Genomic DNA, 16,279 nt, shown 5'->3' on the forward strand with positions numbered 1-16,279 from the left:
ATCAGGGAAATCTACATTTAATTACCGCAGAATTAAAGAGCATTGTTATTTTGATTAAAGACACTGGTCCTGATTTTCCATTCTACTCTATTGCTCCTGAATCCGGCTTAGGGTTTAATTTCTTTTGGTTTATTGTGAGTGGATCAACATCCATCTGGATTGTCTGCTCAGATGTGGGTCTCACTTCTCAGAAGGCTGTACTCCGGCGCAATCCTGCCATGTAATAACAATAACAACAACACTAATGATAATAATAATACTAAACTTTATTGCTATAGCATCCTTCGAAGCAGTTGTATCGTGCTTTACAAAGAAACAAATCACATTACGACACAGAATGAAATGAACTGAAAGCCACTAAAGACCCCCTCTGGTGAATATCATGTTCTGTTTTTATACCATGTTAACATGTTCCTGTGGTGTTTTTTTATATGCTAGATAACATATAATGAACAAAATAGGAATCTAATACCTTTTCCAAGCCTTTAAAAACTACAGTGTACCAGTTCAGAGTACATATCTAACAAACCTAAGGAATCCTGTCAATTTGTTGTAGCAACTTCAACGAACAAGAGTCGCTGAGAGATGGAGGTTGGGCCTGTTTATCTAACATGCTAACAAAAAGAATCCACTGAGATTTGCAAAAAATAAATTTGACCTTTTATCAAAGAAAAAAGATAATGAGCTCATGATAACAAGCACAAAGTCATAATCAAAGCAATTAAAGCAATCGAAGAAAAATAGTGATCAACAAAAAAATACGGCGACCCAGCTCACCTCCTCTCAAACTATGAAAAAAGTCAAGACAGGTGAACAGTTGAAAATATTCGCTTGATTATCCCCACCCATATGCATGTGACCTGCTATCAATCTATTCAACATAATCACAAAATAATACTGTAACCAAACAACAATTACCGGTAACCTGCCCTTTAACCTTACAATAAAACAGTAATTCATTTACGGCTCCTACCATTATATCATTCTTCTTTTTCAGAATAAATTTCTCCTGCAAATTCTATCTTGAACATGTGTGGCTGAATTACTTTGATATTACAACATGCCATTGTGTAACACAGAGTTTACAGTTTCTGAGCAGATCTGTAGGTGAGCTGGAGTGCTTGAGCTGTAATTGGTCCACAGGAAAAGGCAGGACTTCATACATTCTCACATTCTAGAGGAAAGAACTTAGCAACAGCTGTGCATGCAAGCTGCGTTTTTGATGACTAACTACATTAGAAAACACACACACAAAAGAAATCACAGAAAAGCACATTTTACAAAGCAGCTTTACGAGAGTGATTTCAAATGTTCAAATATGAGACAGAGTCTGCAGCTTTGAGGTCCTCAGGCAGGTCTTTCCAAAGTCTGACTGTAAATTCTTTATCAGCTTTGTGCATCAATCTGCACCTTGGAACAACATGGAATGACACACCTGAGGATCTTACAGAGCAGGAGGGGACATAAAGCAATAAAAGACCGCATAAATAGCCTTCTCACAGCTTTGTTCAGGACTCACTTATTACTTGAAGTGTATTTTGATGGTAACAGTTGGCCAGCATAATGAGCCCACAATCGGTGAAATATGGTCAAATTTCCAAGTGCAAATCAAAATCCTGCCTGCAGAGTTTTGGATCAGCTGAAAGCAAAAAGATGTTTTTTTGTTTTGTTTTTTTTACTGATGCCAGAGAGCAAGAAACTGTTTGTCTAATCGACCAGTTCAGGAGGTGTGTATAAACATTTCATTTATTCACACAGCAAACTCTGTATGATATTGACCTTTATGTAGCCTGTCTTGCTATTGTAATAGGATTACCTTTTATCTATTTTACTTTTATTCAAAAAAAGGGCTCTCAAAATGAAAAAAATCAGTTGCTGTAGCTTAAGTTGTCTGCATTGTCTAACCGATCAGTACAGACAAGATGAATGGAACTGGTCCAAAACCAAAATAACTCTGCAGCGCCTCAGGGAAAGTTATAATGCAAGGCTTGGAATGAACTAATATGGTCCCAAGACTAGACTATCCAATAAAGTGAATATTTGGAGAGCTGGACATGGAAGATATTGTAGTGTCAGGCTGTCAGCAGCTTGTGGGGGATGTTATTTGTAGAAGCTGTGATGTTGTGGTGTCTCTCTGCTCTCTGTTAAAGCTCCATCAGTCAGGATGAGCTGACAACAAATGCAGCTGCATCATACAGGGTCACACGAGGCCTCCAGTCGGCATCACTCAGCTGGCTGTCAGCGTGTGATTGCAGGAACCCTAACCTGTGGTACGGAGGGAGGGAGGCGTAATTAATTCGCTCGTTGGAATAATCACATATTTGATTATTAACAAAACCAAAAGAAAGGAGAGGGGCGAGACGGGGGAAACAAGACATTGAGCGGGAGAGACGGGGGAGATGAATGAGTGGGATTTGAGTAGTGGGGTAAGAGGTTTGTTCTGGCAGGTAGCTTTGACGAATAGCTCTGCACTGAAGTCTTCCTCTTTGAGTATTAATCTACCAAATCAGTCTCCGAATGAGGGATGGAGGAGGTGGACAGTGGGAGGCGACTCACAGAGAATTGGCGGCGAAGAAGCCGGAGAAGTTGCTGAACGTGCTGTGAAATTTCAATTAAAAATTTGCATACCAAATGCTCAATATATTGCATAACACACAGTGGAAATATGAGAGCGAAATGGCCCCTTTACCCTGAATACAATCACAAAGATGCCCGCACTCTTCATGACATTTTGAAATATCATGCTGCAATTTTGGTTGGTCTATTCAAATGTGGACATCGCTGACATTTTAGATGCTCCCCTGGAATTCATTCTTTGTCCATTTCTGCTATTGACACTTTTCCTTAAGCTGCTATGTGACTCAAGCTGTCAGGAGATCTTTCTTGGACCTTTGGCTTACATAGTTCTGCCTGGAAGGCTTGATCTCTTTCCCCCTTTCCTTGTCACAGCCTGCAATCAGCTTTAAGCCCTTTTGTGTTCTCCATTCTGAGCTAAGCCTGTTATCCTGTGCAACTCCTTTACACAAGATCACTACTATATCCCCCTTCTCTGTCTTTCGCCTGGTGCTCCGTCACTCTTGTTCCTGTGTCCTTGCTCTCGGTCTGTCTCTTTGTTCTACACACACACAGATCCAAAAGTAATGATTCTGAAGTTTCTCAAGGATGGATTAGCGGGACTTCTTTATATTTATTTGCTCCTGTTCCTCAGCATAACCTGCACACCAGCTCAAAGACAAAAAGCCCTTCACATCCCTGTTTCCCCAACCGTATTCCCACTGCACACACCTGCTACATATACACATATACATGCACATTGCTCACTTATGTTGTTTGGATTTATCATATTAGGGAGAATAAAAGCACCACGCCCCTCCGAATGTAAGGTGTCAGTTCAGTGGTGCATTGCAAACTCCTGTATGTCCTCCTAAACTGCAGCCTCTAGTCCCCCAGGGTCTCCTCCTCACATTCATAACACTCCGCTCCATGCCAGGTGGCTGTCTCTGCAAGTCCTCTTCCCCATAAATCAGACTGTCTTTGAGTTGATCAATAACAAGTCAATTAGCAGGCGTAGAGAGATGAGGGTCTCAGAGGGTCACTGCTTGTTTGTCAGGCAGACATCTGCAGCTCTGTCCCTGTCTGCCACAGAGCTAGGTGTGGCGTTTACCTTGGAAACATGTGGCTACTTGGCCATCATAAATCTAAATATCAGCTATAAATAGGCCTGGAACATCTTGCAACAATCCATCATTTGCTTGTTCTTGGATATGTAATGAATCAAGCATTGTGCACTTCAGATCTCTCAGCTGTGTCTGATGGATTTGAGCGGGCCCGAGAAAACAGCACTTTTTGTCTGTAACTTGGCTGCGTATTTGCTCCTCAGCATTTTCCTGTGAATAGGTGTGCTTGTACTAGAAAGACAGAGACAAACAAACAAACAAACAAAAATGCTGCTACTGTTGTCTGAGGTCACAGTTGGCCATATGCACCAAATATAAGCTGGCAAAGCCTGCCAGTATTTCCTCCTGCTCCCCCGTTAAGCTGACAAGAGTGGGAGAGACCCAACTGTTATTTGGTGCCCACTGACGGTGTATCTAATGACTTGGCTGGCAAATCCAATGCAACAGCAACAGGCTCCTGTGGCGAATACACCAGATTAATCCCCTGGATAATTACAAACAAGAATGATCTTGGGCAAATACTCCCCGTACCTGCTGAGACATTACATCAAATGATGCCGTCTAATTAAAACTCATTCTAAATGATGACAGAGGGAGAGCATTTGAGAAAGATGAATGAAATGGGCTGCTTTAACGCTGATGTTCTGTAGAGGGATGAACTGCTGGTGAAAAGTACAAAATAGCAGTGACACAAACATCCAATGCTATGCTGTTTTCGGCGAAGAAAAGCCATTTGATGACTCCAATAGACAGTATTTTTTCCTGGTTTGTGGCTATGCAGCCTCTTTTCCACCTCTAAATGTTGCTTGCATTGCTTTGAAAACTAATTTATCAGAATAGAAAGTGCAAAGCGTACAGTCACGTTGCACACACACACACACACACACACACACACACACACACACACACACACACACACACACACACACACACACACACACACACACACACACACACACACACACAAACACACACTGTTTGGATCAAACCTAATATGACTCATTTCTGTTGCAGCTTTGAGATTTTGATTCACAGCAGCCACCACCTGAACTGCTGATGCTTCAGTCACAAACAGTGAAAAATGGAAAAGGAAAACTAATGAGAGGCACTTAAAATAACAATAAGGCCAATAAGGCTCATTATTAGAACCGAAATACCTGTTATTTTTCTTATTTGATCATTTATTTCTTCCTTCAAAATCATATATCATTCTGTACTTTTTTTTGTCATTTTTATTTCAATTATTTTTCATCCTTATTCAGCCACCTGGATGAGACAAGCCCGCAGACAGGGGAGATGAAGACAACATATAAGTGTTTCCAGCTGAGGATCAGAGTGTTGTGGTAAAAAAAAAAAAAAAAAAAAAGTTGTTTGTCTGGGGTTTTCTGTTGGATTCTGTACATGCACATGTTTGCAACTGTGCTTTGGGGTTGACCTTGTTTTCTTTCTCAGCTGCTTGTATCAGGTGGCAGGAGTTGACTGTTGGGATTCCATCAAAGGAAGGGTATAAATACAAGACACAACAAGGCAGGCAGGAGTGATCCCACTGTATGGAGCCACAGAAGCTCCAAACTCCAACTCACACACCCACACACATACAGTATATGTGGTGCACAGGGCCCGGCTCCAGGGCTTCCCTTGTGCTGCCATGCAGAGAGGGCCCCCAAGGGAACTGATGCCAGCTGAGACTGAAAAACAAGGTAAGAGCCCATCTGACACACATGTACACAGACTCAGCTGTTTGTCTGAAAGGAGAGTTCAGCATGTGAAGAACGCAGAGAGCCAGGAGATGGGAGAGACTGACAGATTCAAGCCTCCAAGGGAGAAAAAAGTAGTGTGAACGCCGAAAGATGGATAGATTGAAGATTCTGCAGTGTGTGCTATAGGTGTGCGAGATGGTAAGACTCAAAAATGGATGAAATAGTTTCTAAGACTGTTTGACTGCTATATTGTCAGATCTGGTAATGCAGCCTGGATAGCAGAGAGAGATGAAATAAGGTCAGCGCAGCAGCATCATTGATCTTACCTGTGCCATATCAGAAGAGTACTCGGCTGCTGAAATACGACCTCTAAACTGAACAGTTTTGTGTTTGGAATAAGTCTTTATGATGTTTATTCAATATGATGGTTTCTTGTTTTCTTTTCCCTCCTGTTTGGTCAATATCTATGTATTATGAAATAAGTTTGCTGCAACTCGGATTTTTCCTCGCATTTAAAATGCCAGTTGGAGACTCCCAGGGCTCCAATTCTCTCTGCAGCCAAGAAAATGACTAATATAAATGATTGACAGCCTTGCAGCGATAAGGTTGCCCATTTAGCAAACTTGCTGTGTCAAAGGAAAAAAGTCACAATGGCTCCCTGAGTGATGGGTCTGAAGATGAGAGAAATGAAGATTTTGGTGTTGTATCGATCCCCCAGTGCTTGTCTCATGCATTTTACACAAGATCTAAACGCCACTTATGGTATAATACAGCCGTCTGGGTCAGGGCTCTGTGCTCTCTGTTCAGGGGGATTTCAGGGTACTTCGGGTTGTATAAATTCAACAGGAATCAAGTAAAGCTTTTAGACTGTGTCACGGGCTCAACACTGAGAAGGTTCAAATTCCCCCACGAGGATTTGAACCTCCAAATCTTTTCTCTGTTTCATGGACAGCTGACATTCTTTTTATACATTTTGCATCAAATGAAGCTCTCCTCTCCTCTCCTCTCCTCTCCTCTCCTCTCCTCTCCTCTCCTCTCCAGGGTCTAAGCTCTAAGTCACGTCATGGCGGCATTAAGCCAGGAGACAGATGGTCCCAGATCCACCATGCCGGCTGAACTGCACCATCCCCACTCGCAGTTCTCTCTGTGGAAGTTCAAACTGTTCAGGGTGAAGTCTATGGAGAAAGCCCCTTTGCCTGGAGAGACACAGCCTGAAAAAGGATCCTCATTGGGGATCTCAACTCCTGCAGCTCCAAATATAGACCTAAATGATCGTGCGGGTCCGGAGAGTGTTATGAAATTGTGCCTGGGGGGAAAAAGCAAGGAAAATGTGGAGGGCCCTGGAAGGAGAGTAGATATCAAACTGCAGGAAATGGACACCCACATGAACCACCTAAGGTAATCAGAATTTACTCTACTATATAAACAGTGCTGTGTTTTGTGTATTTCTTTCTAAGTTCTGAAAATATTGTTTTTATCCTCTATGAAGGAGCCTGTGCCGTCTCTGTGGAGCAACCTTGTGGAAAGTCAAAGGACCAGTGCACGACGTTCATGGAAATCTGGATGAAGTAACCAAACTTTCCCTGCGTAAAATGGGCTGCAAGTTCAGAGGCTGGCCAGAGGTCATCCTTAAAGTGTTCAAAGTGGACGTGACAGACGATTCAGAATCTGTGCACCCTCTTTCCTTCTGCCATCGTTGCTGGAAGAATGCCATCCGAGGTGGAGGCGTCTGCAGCTTCACCAGAACAAAAGTCCCCGAGTGGAAACCCCACTCCTCCCCCTGTTACCTCTGCTCGCCCCGGAAACCTTTATTCCAGAGGACTCGGCGGAAGAGGAGGAAAGCTGTTCCTCGAGCCCAGAGCCTTGCGAAGAAGACTAGATGTGAATACGGTGAGAGCATAGTTGTTGGTGAGAAGAGAACTCTGAGGCCATTCGGAGAGAGTCATAGCGTCTGGAGGAAACCCAGCGTCCAGAGGGAGCAGTGGGTGAGGAACATCACACACTGCCAGAATGACCACCTGAGCAGCAAGTTGATCTCTGAGAAGCTCCCTGTGGACTTCATTGTTTCTTTCAACTGCCTGGTGTGCGACCACCTGCTCTCTGACCCGGTCCAGTCCCCATGTGGGCACCTCTTCTGCCGCAGCTGTATTATAAAGCTGACCCACGTTCTGGGGCGCCACTGCCCTGCCTGCAACCTGCCCTGTGCCCCTGATGATCTCACCCCACCTGCCAAAACCTTTTTATCAGCCCTGCATTCCCTGCCTTTGCTCTGCCCCAAGGACGGCTGTGGCGAGCAGGTAAGGCTAGACTCATTTAAAGCTCACTGTCGGAGCCATGAGCTGGGGGAAGATGCAAAGCAGCGTTCTTCAGAAGTGGACAACTCCCTGACAGGCAGCAAAGGGGGAAGACCCCGGCAGCACTTGCTCTCACTAACCCGCCGAGCCCAGAAGCATCGGCTAAAGGAGCTGAAGACCCAGGTGAAGGTGTTTGCTGACAAAGAGGAAGGCGGGGACCTGAAATCGGTGTGTCTGACGCTCTTCCTGCTCGCACTGAGATCTGCGAGTGAGCATCGGCAGGCAGACGAGCTGGAGGCCCTGATGCAAGGTAAGAGGCCATTAGAAGGCTTTTTGTTCAGTCACCAGAGGCCTCCGAAGCCGAGAAAGACGGACACAATCAAATGAAAATAATGATGATAGTGTTTGCTCATTAATCTTTCCACCTACCTTTGAGGAATACAGTCATTTCACAAATAACAATGAGTTGAAAAGTTCACTATTGAGCAGAGAGAAGAAAGTTTTGTGTGATTTTGATTGAAAAGCATTTCATTATTGTCCATCTCTGTCTATTGAACCAGTGCTGTTACACGCCCAACCCCTCCCCGATTCTCTCCCACTCTCACTCGTCTTGTCTGTCAATCTCTCATTCTCACACTCCCTTTAATGCAGAATAACAACTCTTGTGAAGGGGCTGTTAGAATCAAAACAACATCAGCAGCTCTTGTATCTGCAAATTACACAGACAGCACCATCCTCCTCTCTGGGGAATAGAAGCCAGCTGGTGTCTGTTTTCATCTGTAGCCAATACATCACTTTTGCCAGCTTCACTGATTCACCCTCTGTCCCCTTATAACATTTGGAAATTAGGAAATATTGGATTTTGTAATCATCAGCTTGTGGGCTTTTGACAATGATACATTCACATTTGGGTGTTAAATTTGTGATTCTTTCTGTCTCATACTGGAAATTACTCTAAATGTGGGATATCAAATGAGGAAATTTTAGATGTTGCAGTTCTTTTCAAAGCATTAGAAATGGGCTTCCACGGTTTGGGTGTTAAATAATTCTCTTCATGTACTTCCTCTTGCTTTCTTTTTATGTTTTTATTTTTGCCTCTTTCTGTCTCTCGCTGAAACTTTCCCTCCTTTCATTTTCTCTCTCTGCAGGCAGAGGCTTCGGGTTGAATCCTGCTGTGTGTTTGGCCATTCGGGTCAACACTTTCCTGAGCTGCAGCCAGTATCACAAGATGTACCGGACTGTCAAAGCCACAAGCGGCCGCCAGATCTTTCAGCCGCTGCACAGCCTCCGAACCGCTGAGAAGGAGCTTCTCCCCGGCTTTCACCAGTTTGAGTGGCAGCCAGCTCTCAAGAATGTGTCGCCATCGTGCAACGTTTCCATTATTAACGGGCTCTCTGGATGGGCTTCCTCGGTGGATGACTCCCCGGCTGACACAATCACTCGGCGCTTTCGTTATGATGTGGCACTGGTGTCTGCGTTAAAGGATCTGGAGGAGGACATCATGGACGGGCTGAGAGAGAGTGGGATGGAAGACAGCGCTTGCACCTCAGGCTTTAATGTCATGATCAAGGAATGTTGTGATGGCATGGGTGATGTCAGCGAGAAACATGGCGGAGGACCTGTTGTTCCTGAGAAGGCGGTGCGCTTCTCTTTCACCATTATGTCTGTCTCCATCCTTGCAGACGGTAAGAAGGAGGAGGTTACCATTTTCACTGAGCCAAAACCAAACTCAGAGATGTCCTGCAAGCCCCTCTGCCTGATGTTCGTGGATGAATCAGACCATGAGACACTTACAGCTCTCCTGGGGCCCATAGTTGCAGAGCGGAATGCAATGAAAGAGAGTAGACTCATCCTGTCCATCGGTGGTCTGTCTCGCTCTTTTCGCTTCCACTTCAGGGGCACGGGCTATGATGAGAAGATGGTGCGTGAGATGGAGGGTCTGGAGGCCTCGGGGTCCACATACGTCTGCACTCTGTGTGACTCCACCCGTGCAGAAGCCTCGAAAAACATGGTGCTTCACTCGGTCACTCGCAGTCACGAGGAGAACCTAGAACGATACGAAATCTGGAGAAGCAACCCCTTCTCCGAGTCTGCAGACGAGCTGCGAGACAGAGTCAAAGGGGTCTCCTCTAAGCCCTTCTTGGAGACCCAGCCCACGCTCGACGCATTGCACTGCGACATCGGCAACGCCAGTGAATTCTTTAAAATCTTCCAGGACGAGATCGGGGAAATGCACAAAAAGGCCAACCCCAGCCGGGAGCAGCGGCGCAGCTGGAGGGCAGCGCTGGACAAACAGCTAAGGAAGAAGATGAAGCTTAAACCAGTTATGAGGATGAATGGGAACTACGCCCGCCGGCTAATGACCATGGAGGCCGTGGAGGCGGTGTGTGAGCTGGTGCCCTCTGAGGAGAGGAAGGAGGCCCTGAGGGAGCTCATGAGGCTCTACCTGCAGATGAAGCCTGTGTGGCGTGCCACCAATCCAGCCAAAGAATGCCCCGACCAGCTGTGTCGCTACAGCTTTAACTCCCAGCGCTTTGCTGACATCCTCTCTACCTCCTTCAAATATAGATACAGTGGAAAGATAACCAATTACCTGCACAAGACCCTGGCCCACGTGCCTGAAATCATAGAGAGGGATGGATCCATAGGAGCCTGGGCCAGCGAGGGGAACGAATCCGCAAACAAACTGTTCAGGCGTTTCCGGAAGATGAATGCTCGTCAGTCGAAGGCCTTTGAGCTTGAAGACGTGTTGAAACATCACTGGCTCTACACCTCTAAGTACTTGCAGAAGTTTATGGAGGCTCACAAGGACTCTGCCAAAGCTCTGCAAGCTACCATTGACCTCGATGATGAAGATATGTCTCAAGACACTGATTTTTGATTTTTTTCCTTGAGCACAATTGATTGATGGACATTTAATTGATTTCAAAAGAGGTGTTTAATCTGACAGTTGCCTCTGTGTTTGTATATTGTTACTTTATGTGGTTATTGATTGATTATAATAGAAGAATATAATAATGTTTCATGAAGTTTTGGGATAGATTCTGACCATACATCTAAGTTGTTTTATTGTTTGTTGAATCATGTATAGTTGGATATTACAAAAAAATCTCTCCAATAGCCAATATTTTGCACCTGAGCAGACAAATTGTCGAAATTTAATAGAAGATTGTGTTTTTGCTCACTTTTTAGTGGTTCTGTTACTTGTTTGAAACATTTACTTGTCTTTGAATCTCTGTGCTAACTGTCGCCTGTCAGTTTTAAGAGAGGACAGTGGAGGAACACCTAATGTGAAAGTAACACACAGGTTTCTTTTTTCTTTGGCCTTTTTCCTTGTTCCTTTTTTTATCTTCACCGTCTGTGAAATATGGCGCATTTTATTGCATTGCAAGGATATGACACATTTATGAATTTATATAGTGAAGATATTTATGGAAACAGAGGAAAGCGCTGTAAGTCATGGAGGAAAATTGTGTTAAAAAGACCACATTTGTGGCCACTGTATTAATATATCATTTTAGCTGGAGCACAATGCAATCACGGAGACCCAAATGTTCTTTGTTTCATGAGTGCCCTCTGAAAAAGATTACTTTAGTGCTTTATCGTGGGATCCCTGAGGGGCAGAATAGATGCCAGGTCACTTTGAACCAATTTTTATCTCTTAGTTTTTGCACAGTGGAGGATAGATGATGCTTATTTGAATTCTTCTCATAAAATAAAGCATATACTGACCTTTTTTTGTTGATATCATAAAAATACAGTATGGTCCATTACAGAGCCTAATACCCAATAGACTCTCTAGCAGACAGGGACTTTTCTTGAATTCTGTATATGACCTGGCTCCTTTTCTCGCTTTTTATTTCTTCGCTGCCACCACTGACAGAGGAGAGGGATGGGCGGCAGCCAGAAAGACCTGATGTAAACTGATTTGTTTGCAACTTTATATGTTTGATTGATTGATTATATTGTCTTTTTCTACCCTCAACCATTTTCGATTGTGACAGGCAATTTTGTTTTCTTATTTGATTGAATGTTTGATTTTATTCCACTGACATAAGTTTAACCACATGACATTTATGAAATATACACATTTCATTGGGTAGTTGTCACAGTTCTACAATAACAGCACGTTTTAGAGTGCATTATACTGCAACTTGTCTCATATTTGTTTTTTTTGCCATAATGAATTGCATTCCCAAAGTAATGGATGATGGATGATTCACAAAATTCCATTTGTTCACATTTCACACTGTATTTCCTCATTTTGTGCCTCCACACACACACTAAATAAAAAACTGTTTACTGGGGTGACAGAAGACTTTCATTAGAGATTTATTTTACATACAAGTACAATATCACACTAAAATTCTGCTACTTTTTCATGTTTTATTTGTTTTTAAATGCTGTACTGTATGTAGCTGTTTCTGCTGTGAACCAGACAACTTCCCAACCTTTTGACAAGTTGTTTTTCTAGAGGTTTACACTTTTTTGTGTCTGTTTCCAACAATGAATAAATAAAGTCAAAATCTGAGATGACTTTCTTGTTTATTTTTGGCTGGTTTAATGTTTTAAATTTTTATCAGCTGCACAAACTTCATGTGGATTTGCTACTTGAAGACAGCACATAATTGCTTTTTGTTTTTGGTATGGTTCTGCAAAAAAAAAAAAAAAAAGGCAAAGAGAGCTAATAAAAACCCAAACACTGCTGAGAAAATGTTGTCACATATAAAGTTTATGAAAGCCCTTTAAAAAACTTTAGAGACTTGTTTGAATGTTTAATTTTTAATCTCATTACAAATTTAACTGACTTCAGTATAATATACATTATTAATCAATTTATAATTTATTTAATTATAAATCAGCTCAGGTACATGTATCTGTTCCTGGTGAAAGTCAGATTTAGGGTTAATTTAACCACCAAATATAAATTAAGTGATAAAAATGCAAACTAAAAACACCAATAGACTAAATTTTTAATTATGATTATTAGTAACATAGTGCATTAGAAATAAACAAGTACGAATACAAAGAACTTGAACTCTTTTCAGTTTATTTATTGGCATCATAAATTCAATTGTAGAAAGAACTGTGAAAAAAATGTGTCAGGAAGTAAAAACAACACAAAATATCCATGAACAGTGTTTTACAGCTGAAAAACCGGAGATCATTTCCATAGCCCTGCATTTTTTTCATTACACAGTATGAAATTAAAATGACAAATGTACATCTGATTACATGAAAAACAGGGTTGCAGTTATACAGATCAGCATATTGTGATAATTTATTTATTGAATATTCCCAAGAAATATCCTAAACATTCAATGCATCCATAACAGTCTCTGTTTACACACATCATAATGAAAACTGGAGTCAGTCGAAGAGTCTCCTGAGGAAGCTTTTCTTTGCAGGCGACAGCTTAAGTCTCAGTGGTGTTTTTCTCTCCTTAACTTTCATGGGGGTTCGCTTCAGGGGCAAGAGCTGTCGAGGTGGGGTCGTCTCCTGGTATGGCAGGCCACCGTGGTCTGAGCAGAAGTACTTTTGGTTGCCCTCTGAGAGTCTGAGCAGCAACGTCTCAGACAGCTCCATGCACTGGGCATGAACCCAGTGTCCTTCCTCCCCTCTGGAGCAGAAGATCATGGCCGGCCGGTGGAGCTCAGTGGAGTAGTACGGCTCCCATGTGTTGGGGTCCACCTGACAGCCCAGGCAGCATTTGATCCAGTAGCCTGTTTGGGATTCATCTTCCTCATCGTCTTCATTGTAAGCATCCTCATCTCCATCACTGCTGTCCTCCAGCTCATGTGGGTCACGACCAAAGTAGAGCTCCTCGGAGTCCTCAAGAGGAGTGGAGTTGTCGTAATCTGTCGACTCCTGGCTGCAGCCCTGAGTTTCGTCTTCGTCTTTGCGTTCTCCCTCTGTATGGAAGCTCACTTTATAGAAGTAATGCGTATCTGGTTGGGATGGCCTTCCCTCTGTGGGTACACCTAGTAGGACGCTTCCCTCCCCAGTGCTGCCCCCAAACCAAGTACGACTGTGGATGATGTCTGGTATCCAGTTGGGCGGTTCTAAGGGCTCAAACTGGATCCCTTTCTCATGCAGAATCACAGTGCTGCACTCCATCCTCTTCTGAGAGTCTGACTGATATCCACCTAAGATGATGTATTTGTGAGACGGACCTGTACGGGTGACGATGGCGCTAGAGATGGACAAGCCCGTGTCCAGTGTCTCACAGGAAAGCAAAGGGCTGCCCTGCAAAAGCTCAACGCGCAGGCGAAACAGTCGAGGTGGACGTGAGTCAGAGGTGAGCGAGTGGCCTCCAATGAAGTAGACACAGTCTTCTCTGGAGAGGGCCACATGGAAGGATTGTCCACCATGGAGCTCGGGCAGAGTGTGAGCAGAGGAGCAACCAAACTCAAGGTCGAACAGAAACACCTGAGAAGGGCAGTCAACAACGCTGTTCCAGCTCTCTGTGGTTCGCTCTCCTGCAGGCATGTAGGATCGACCCCCAAACAGCACACAGGCCGTCTTCCCTCGGCTCTGCACTATGCTCATTGTGTGGCCATATCGGGCCCCCGGCACTTCTGCCACCAGCTCTTTCTCTTTGCAGCGCACCATTAATTTACGATTGCAGCCGCGACTGTCCATGGTCAGCAGGTACAGGCTTGATGAGATCTCATTGTTTGGAGTGCGGCCACCATGGATGAGATAGCTCTCTGGAAGGCCGTCGTAGGGGTCCAGGCGGCAGACAGCTGGACAACGTAACGGAGGGAGGTAGCAGGAGTCATTGGAAAAGGTGATGGGCCTCAGTTTCAGCTCACCACGTTTGATCCGTACCCCGAACACTCCCGTGGGACACGACCGCTTAGGCCAACCCTTCTGGCCGAAGAGGAGAACTTCCCCATCCAGCTGCAGCAGAGAGCAACCGGGCTGCAGGAGGCTGCCACAGTTCACTGGAGTTAATGGTTGCAGGGTCATTTTCTGGCAGGTGCCTGCGTCAAAACAGCCCATAAACACACAAACACAATGTGTCAGTCAGCTGGTGTTTGTTTTCCTTCAGGGGTTTTAAATTTTTACTTCCTGTTTATTACGGTAACATGTGGAAGACCGTAACACATGTAACCATAATGTGTGCTACAGATCCTAAAATGTAACATACTGTTATTTATCTTTGCTGCAAGTTAGTATTTCTTTTCAAATTTGTGAATGATGGCATACAAAGAGACTACCAACATATAAATAGTGTTGATATTTATCTACTGCATGTAATAAGAATGAAATATTAATCATAGAAATGAGACGTTTCACAAGATTATCATCAGTAACCAGTAGATGAGCTGCATTACAGACACTTTCTTTAAACGGACAGTGTTGTTGGTTAGCTATTACTATTTCTGTTACTCTGTTATCTGCTGTATACTTCTGCTGCTACTGATTTACAACACAAAACACATTTTTTGAAACATCAGCAGCAGCATATAAATACACACACGAAATGAATGAAAAAAGACTTCCTCGTGGGATTACTTTTTCATCCGCAAACAAAACTTCGTCTTTAAACTTTGAATTAGGACTTTAGACAAAAGCACAAGACAGGCGATTACCTGGAAATGCTTCAACAAATTCCCTTTTTTAAGCAGCAATGTGTGTAAACAGACCGAGAATTTACATGTAAGCTTATAGCAACAAGAGCACAATATCATTTAAAGAGTCTGAGATCTGCTAATTCCGCTATTAGTATCATAATTTTTAGTTGGCTTACCTTACAGCCAGTAGCAGAGCGCAGTGCTTTGAGCTCACTTTAAATCTTATGATCACTAAGATGAAGCTAAAGGGCTCTTTATGTAGCTGAACTTTGACAAAGGAAGAAAGGCAGAAGAGTTTGTGAAGCTCCGTTGACTCACAAACACCTCCAGATCTTGAGGTTAACAGTCTGTGACTGCTGCTCACTGGCAGGTGTGCTGCTTGAATGCTTTTAGTGGCTCACTTCAATGATATCAGCTGCATTAAACGAAGGTGCAACTGGCTATTGAGAGACTCGTGTCTGTTGAACAACCTTAACCTTTATAATAGCTCTAGAATATTGAATAAATTGATATCCGTCTGCATACGGTGTGTGACTTCATTTTCTCACGTGAGTTATGAAAGAGTTTGGCACACTCCTTTGCTCTGTTTTATAACTTCATTTAAGGACATTCTTACACTCAGTGAATAAGCTGTAATATATATGCTTTAACTAAGAGATACAGTAGCAAACATTGAGAATGGGATGGAAAGAGTGACTTACATTGAGAAAGAAAAGCATGCTGGCAAAATGAGTGTGCAGCACTCTTAGCTGTTTTTTCCATCTTAACAAGGCACACCTCTTTTCTTTTTTTTTAATCAGGGGAAAGCCACCAAATGTGTCCTATTGGTGCATTAAACACATTTAATAGCTACGACTACTTCTGGAAAAAGAATCCTGTATGGAACACAACTTAAAATAACACAGTTTCACAAAATACTCCTCCTCTGCCATTTCATCTTAATTTACTACAGCAACTGAAGCAGACGCAAACAGCTGTTTAATCATGTCTAGACAAACCGGAGGTATATTAATGTGCCCCTAACATTA

At 43.3% G+C, this 16,279-nt stretch overlaps 2 protein-coding genes across 2 annotated transcripts; one reads left to right on the forward strand and one right to left on the reverse strand.

Moving 5' to 3' along the window:
- The first annotated feature begins 6,422 nt into the window (after nucleotides 1-6,422).
- On the forward strand, nucleotides 6,423-12,202 carry rag1 (recombination activating 1). Its single transcript, XM_022198182.2, has 3 exons — nucleotides 6,423-6,775; nucleotides 6,867-7,981; nucleotides 8,820-12,202. Exons 1-3 carry the CDS (start codon nucleotides 6,441-6,443, stop codon nucleotides 10,550-10,552), a joined length of 3,183 nt encoding a protein of 1,060 aa, XP_022053874.1. The 5' UTR covers nucleotides 6,423-6,440; the 3' UTR covers nucleotides 10,553-12,202.
- A 539-nt stretch (nucleotides 12,203-12,741) lies between these two features.
- Nucleotides 12,742-14,862, reverse strand: rag2 (recombination activating gene 2). The gene has a single exon (XM_022198177.2). The coding sequence runs from the start codon at nucleotides 14,674-14,676 to the stop codon at nucleotides 13,042-13,044; it is 1,635 nt and encodes a 544-aa protein (XP_022053869.2). The 5' UTR covers nucleotides 14,677-14,862; the 3' UTR covers nucleotides 12,742-13,041.
- Nucleotides 14,863-16,279: the final 1,417 nt, after the last annotated feature.

Source organism: Acanthochromis polyacanthus, chromosome 8 (assembly GCF_021347895.1).
Source record: "Acanthochromis polyacanthus isolate Apoly-LR-REF ecotype Palm Island chromosome 8, KAUST_Apoly_ChrSc, whole genome shotgun sequence".
Lineage (NCBI taxonomy): Eukaryota > Metazoa > Chordata > Actinopteri > Pomacentridae > Acanthochromis > Acanthochromis polyacanthus.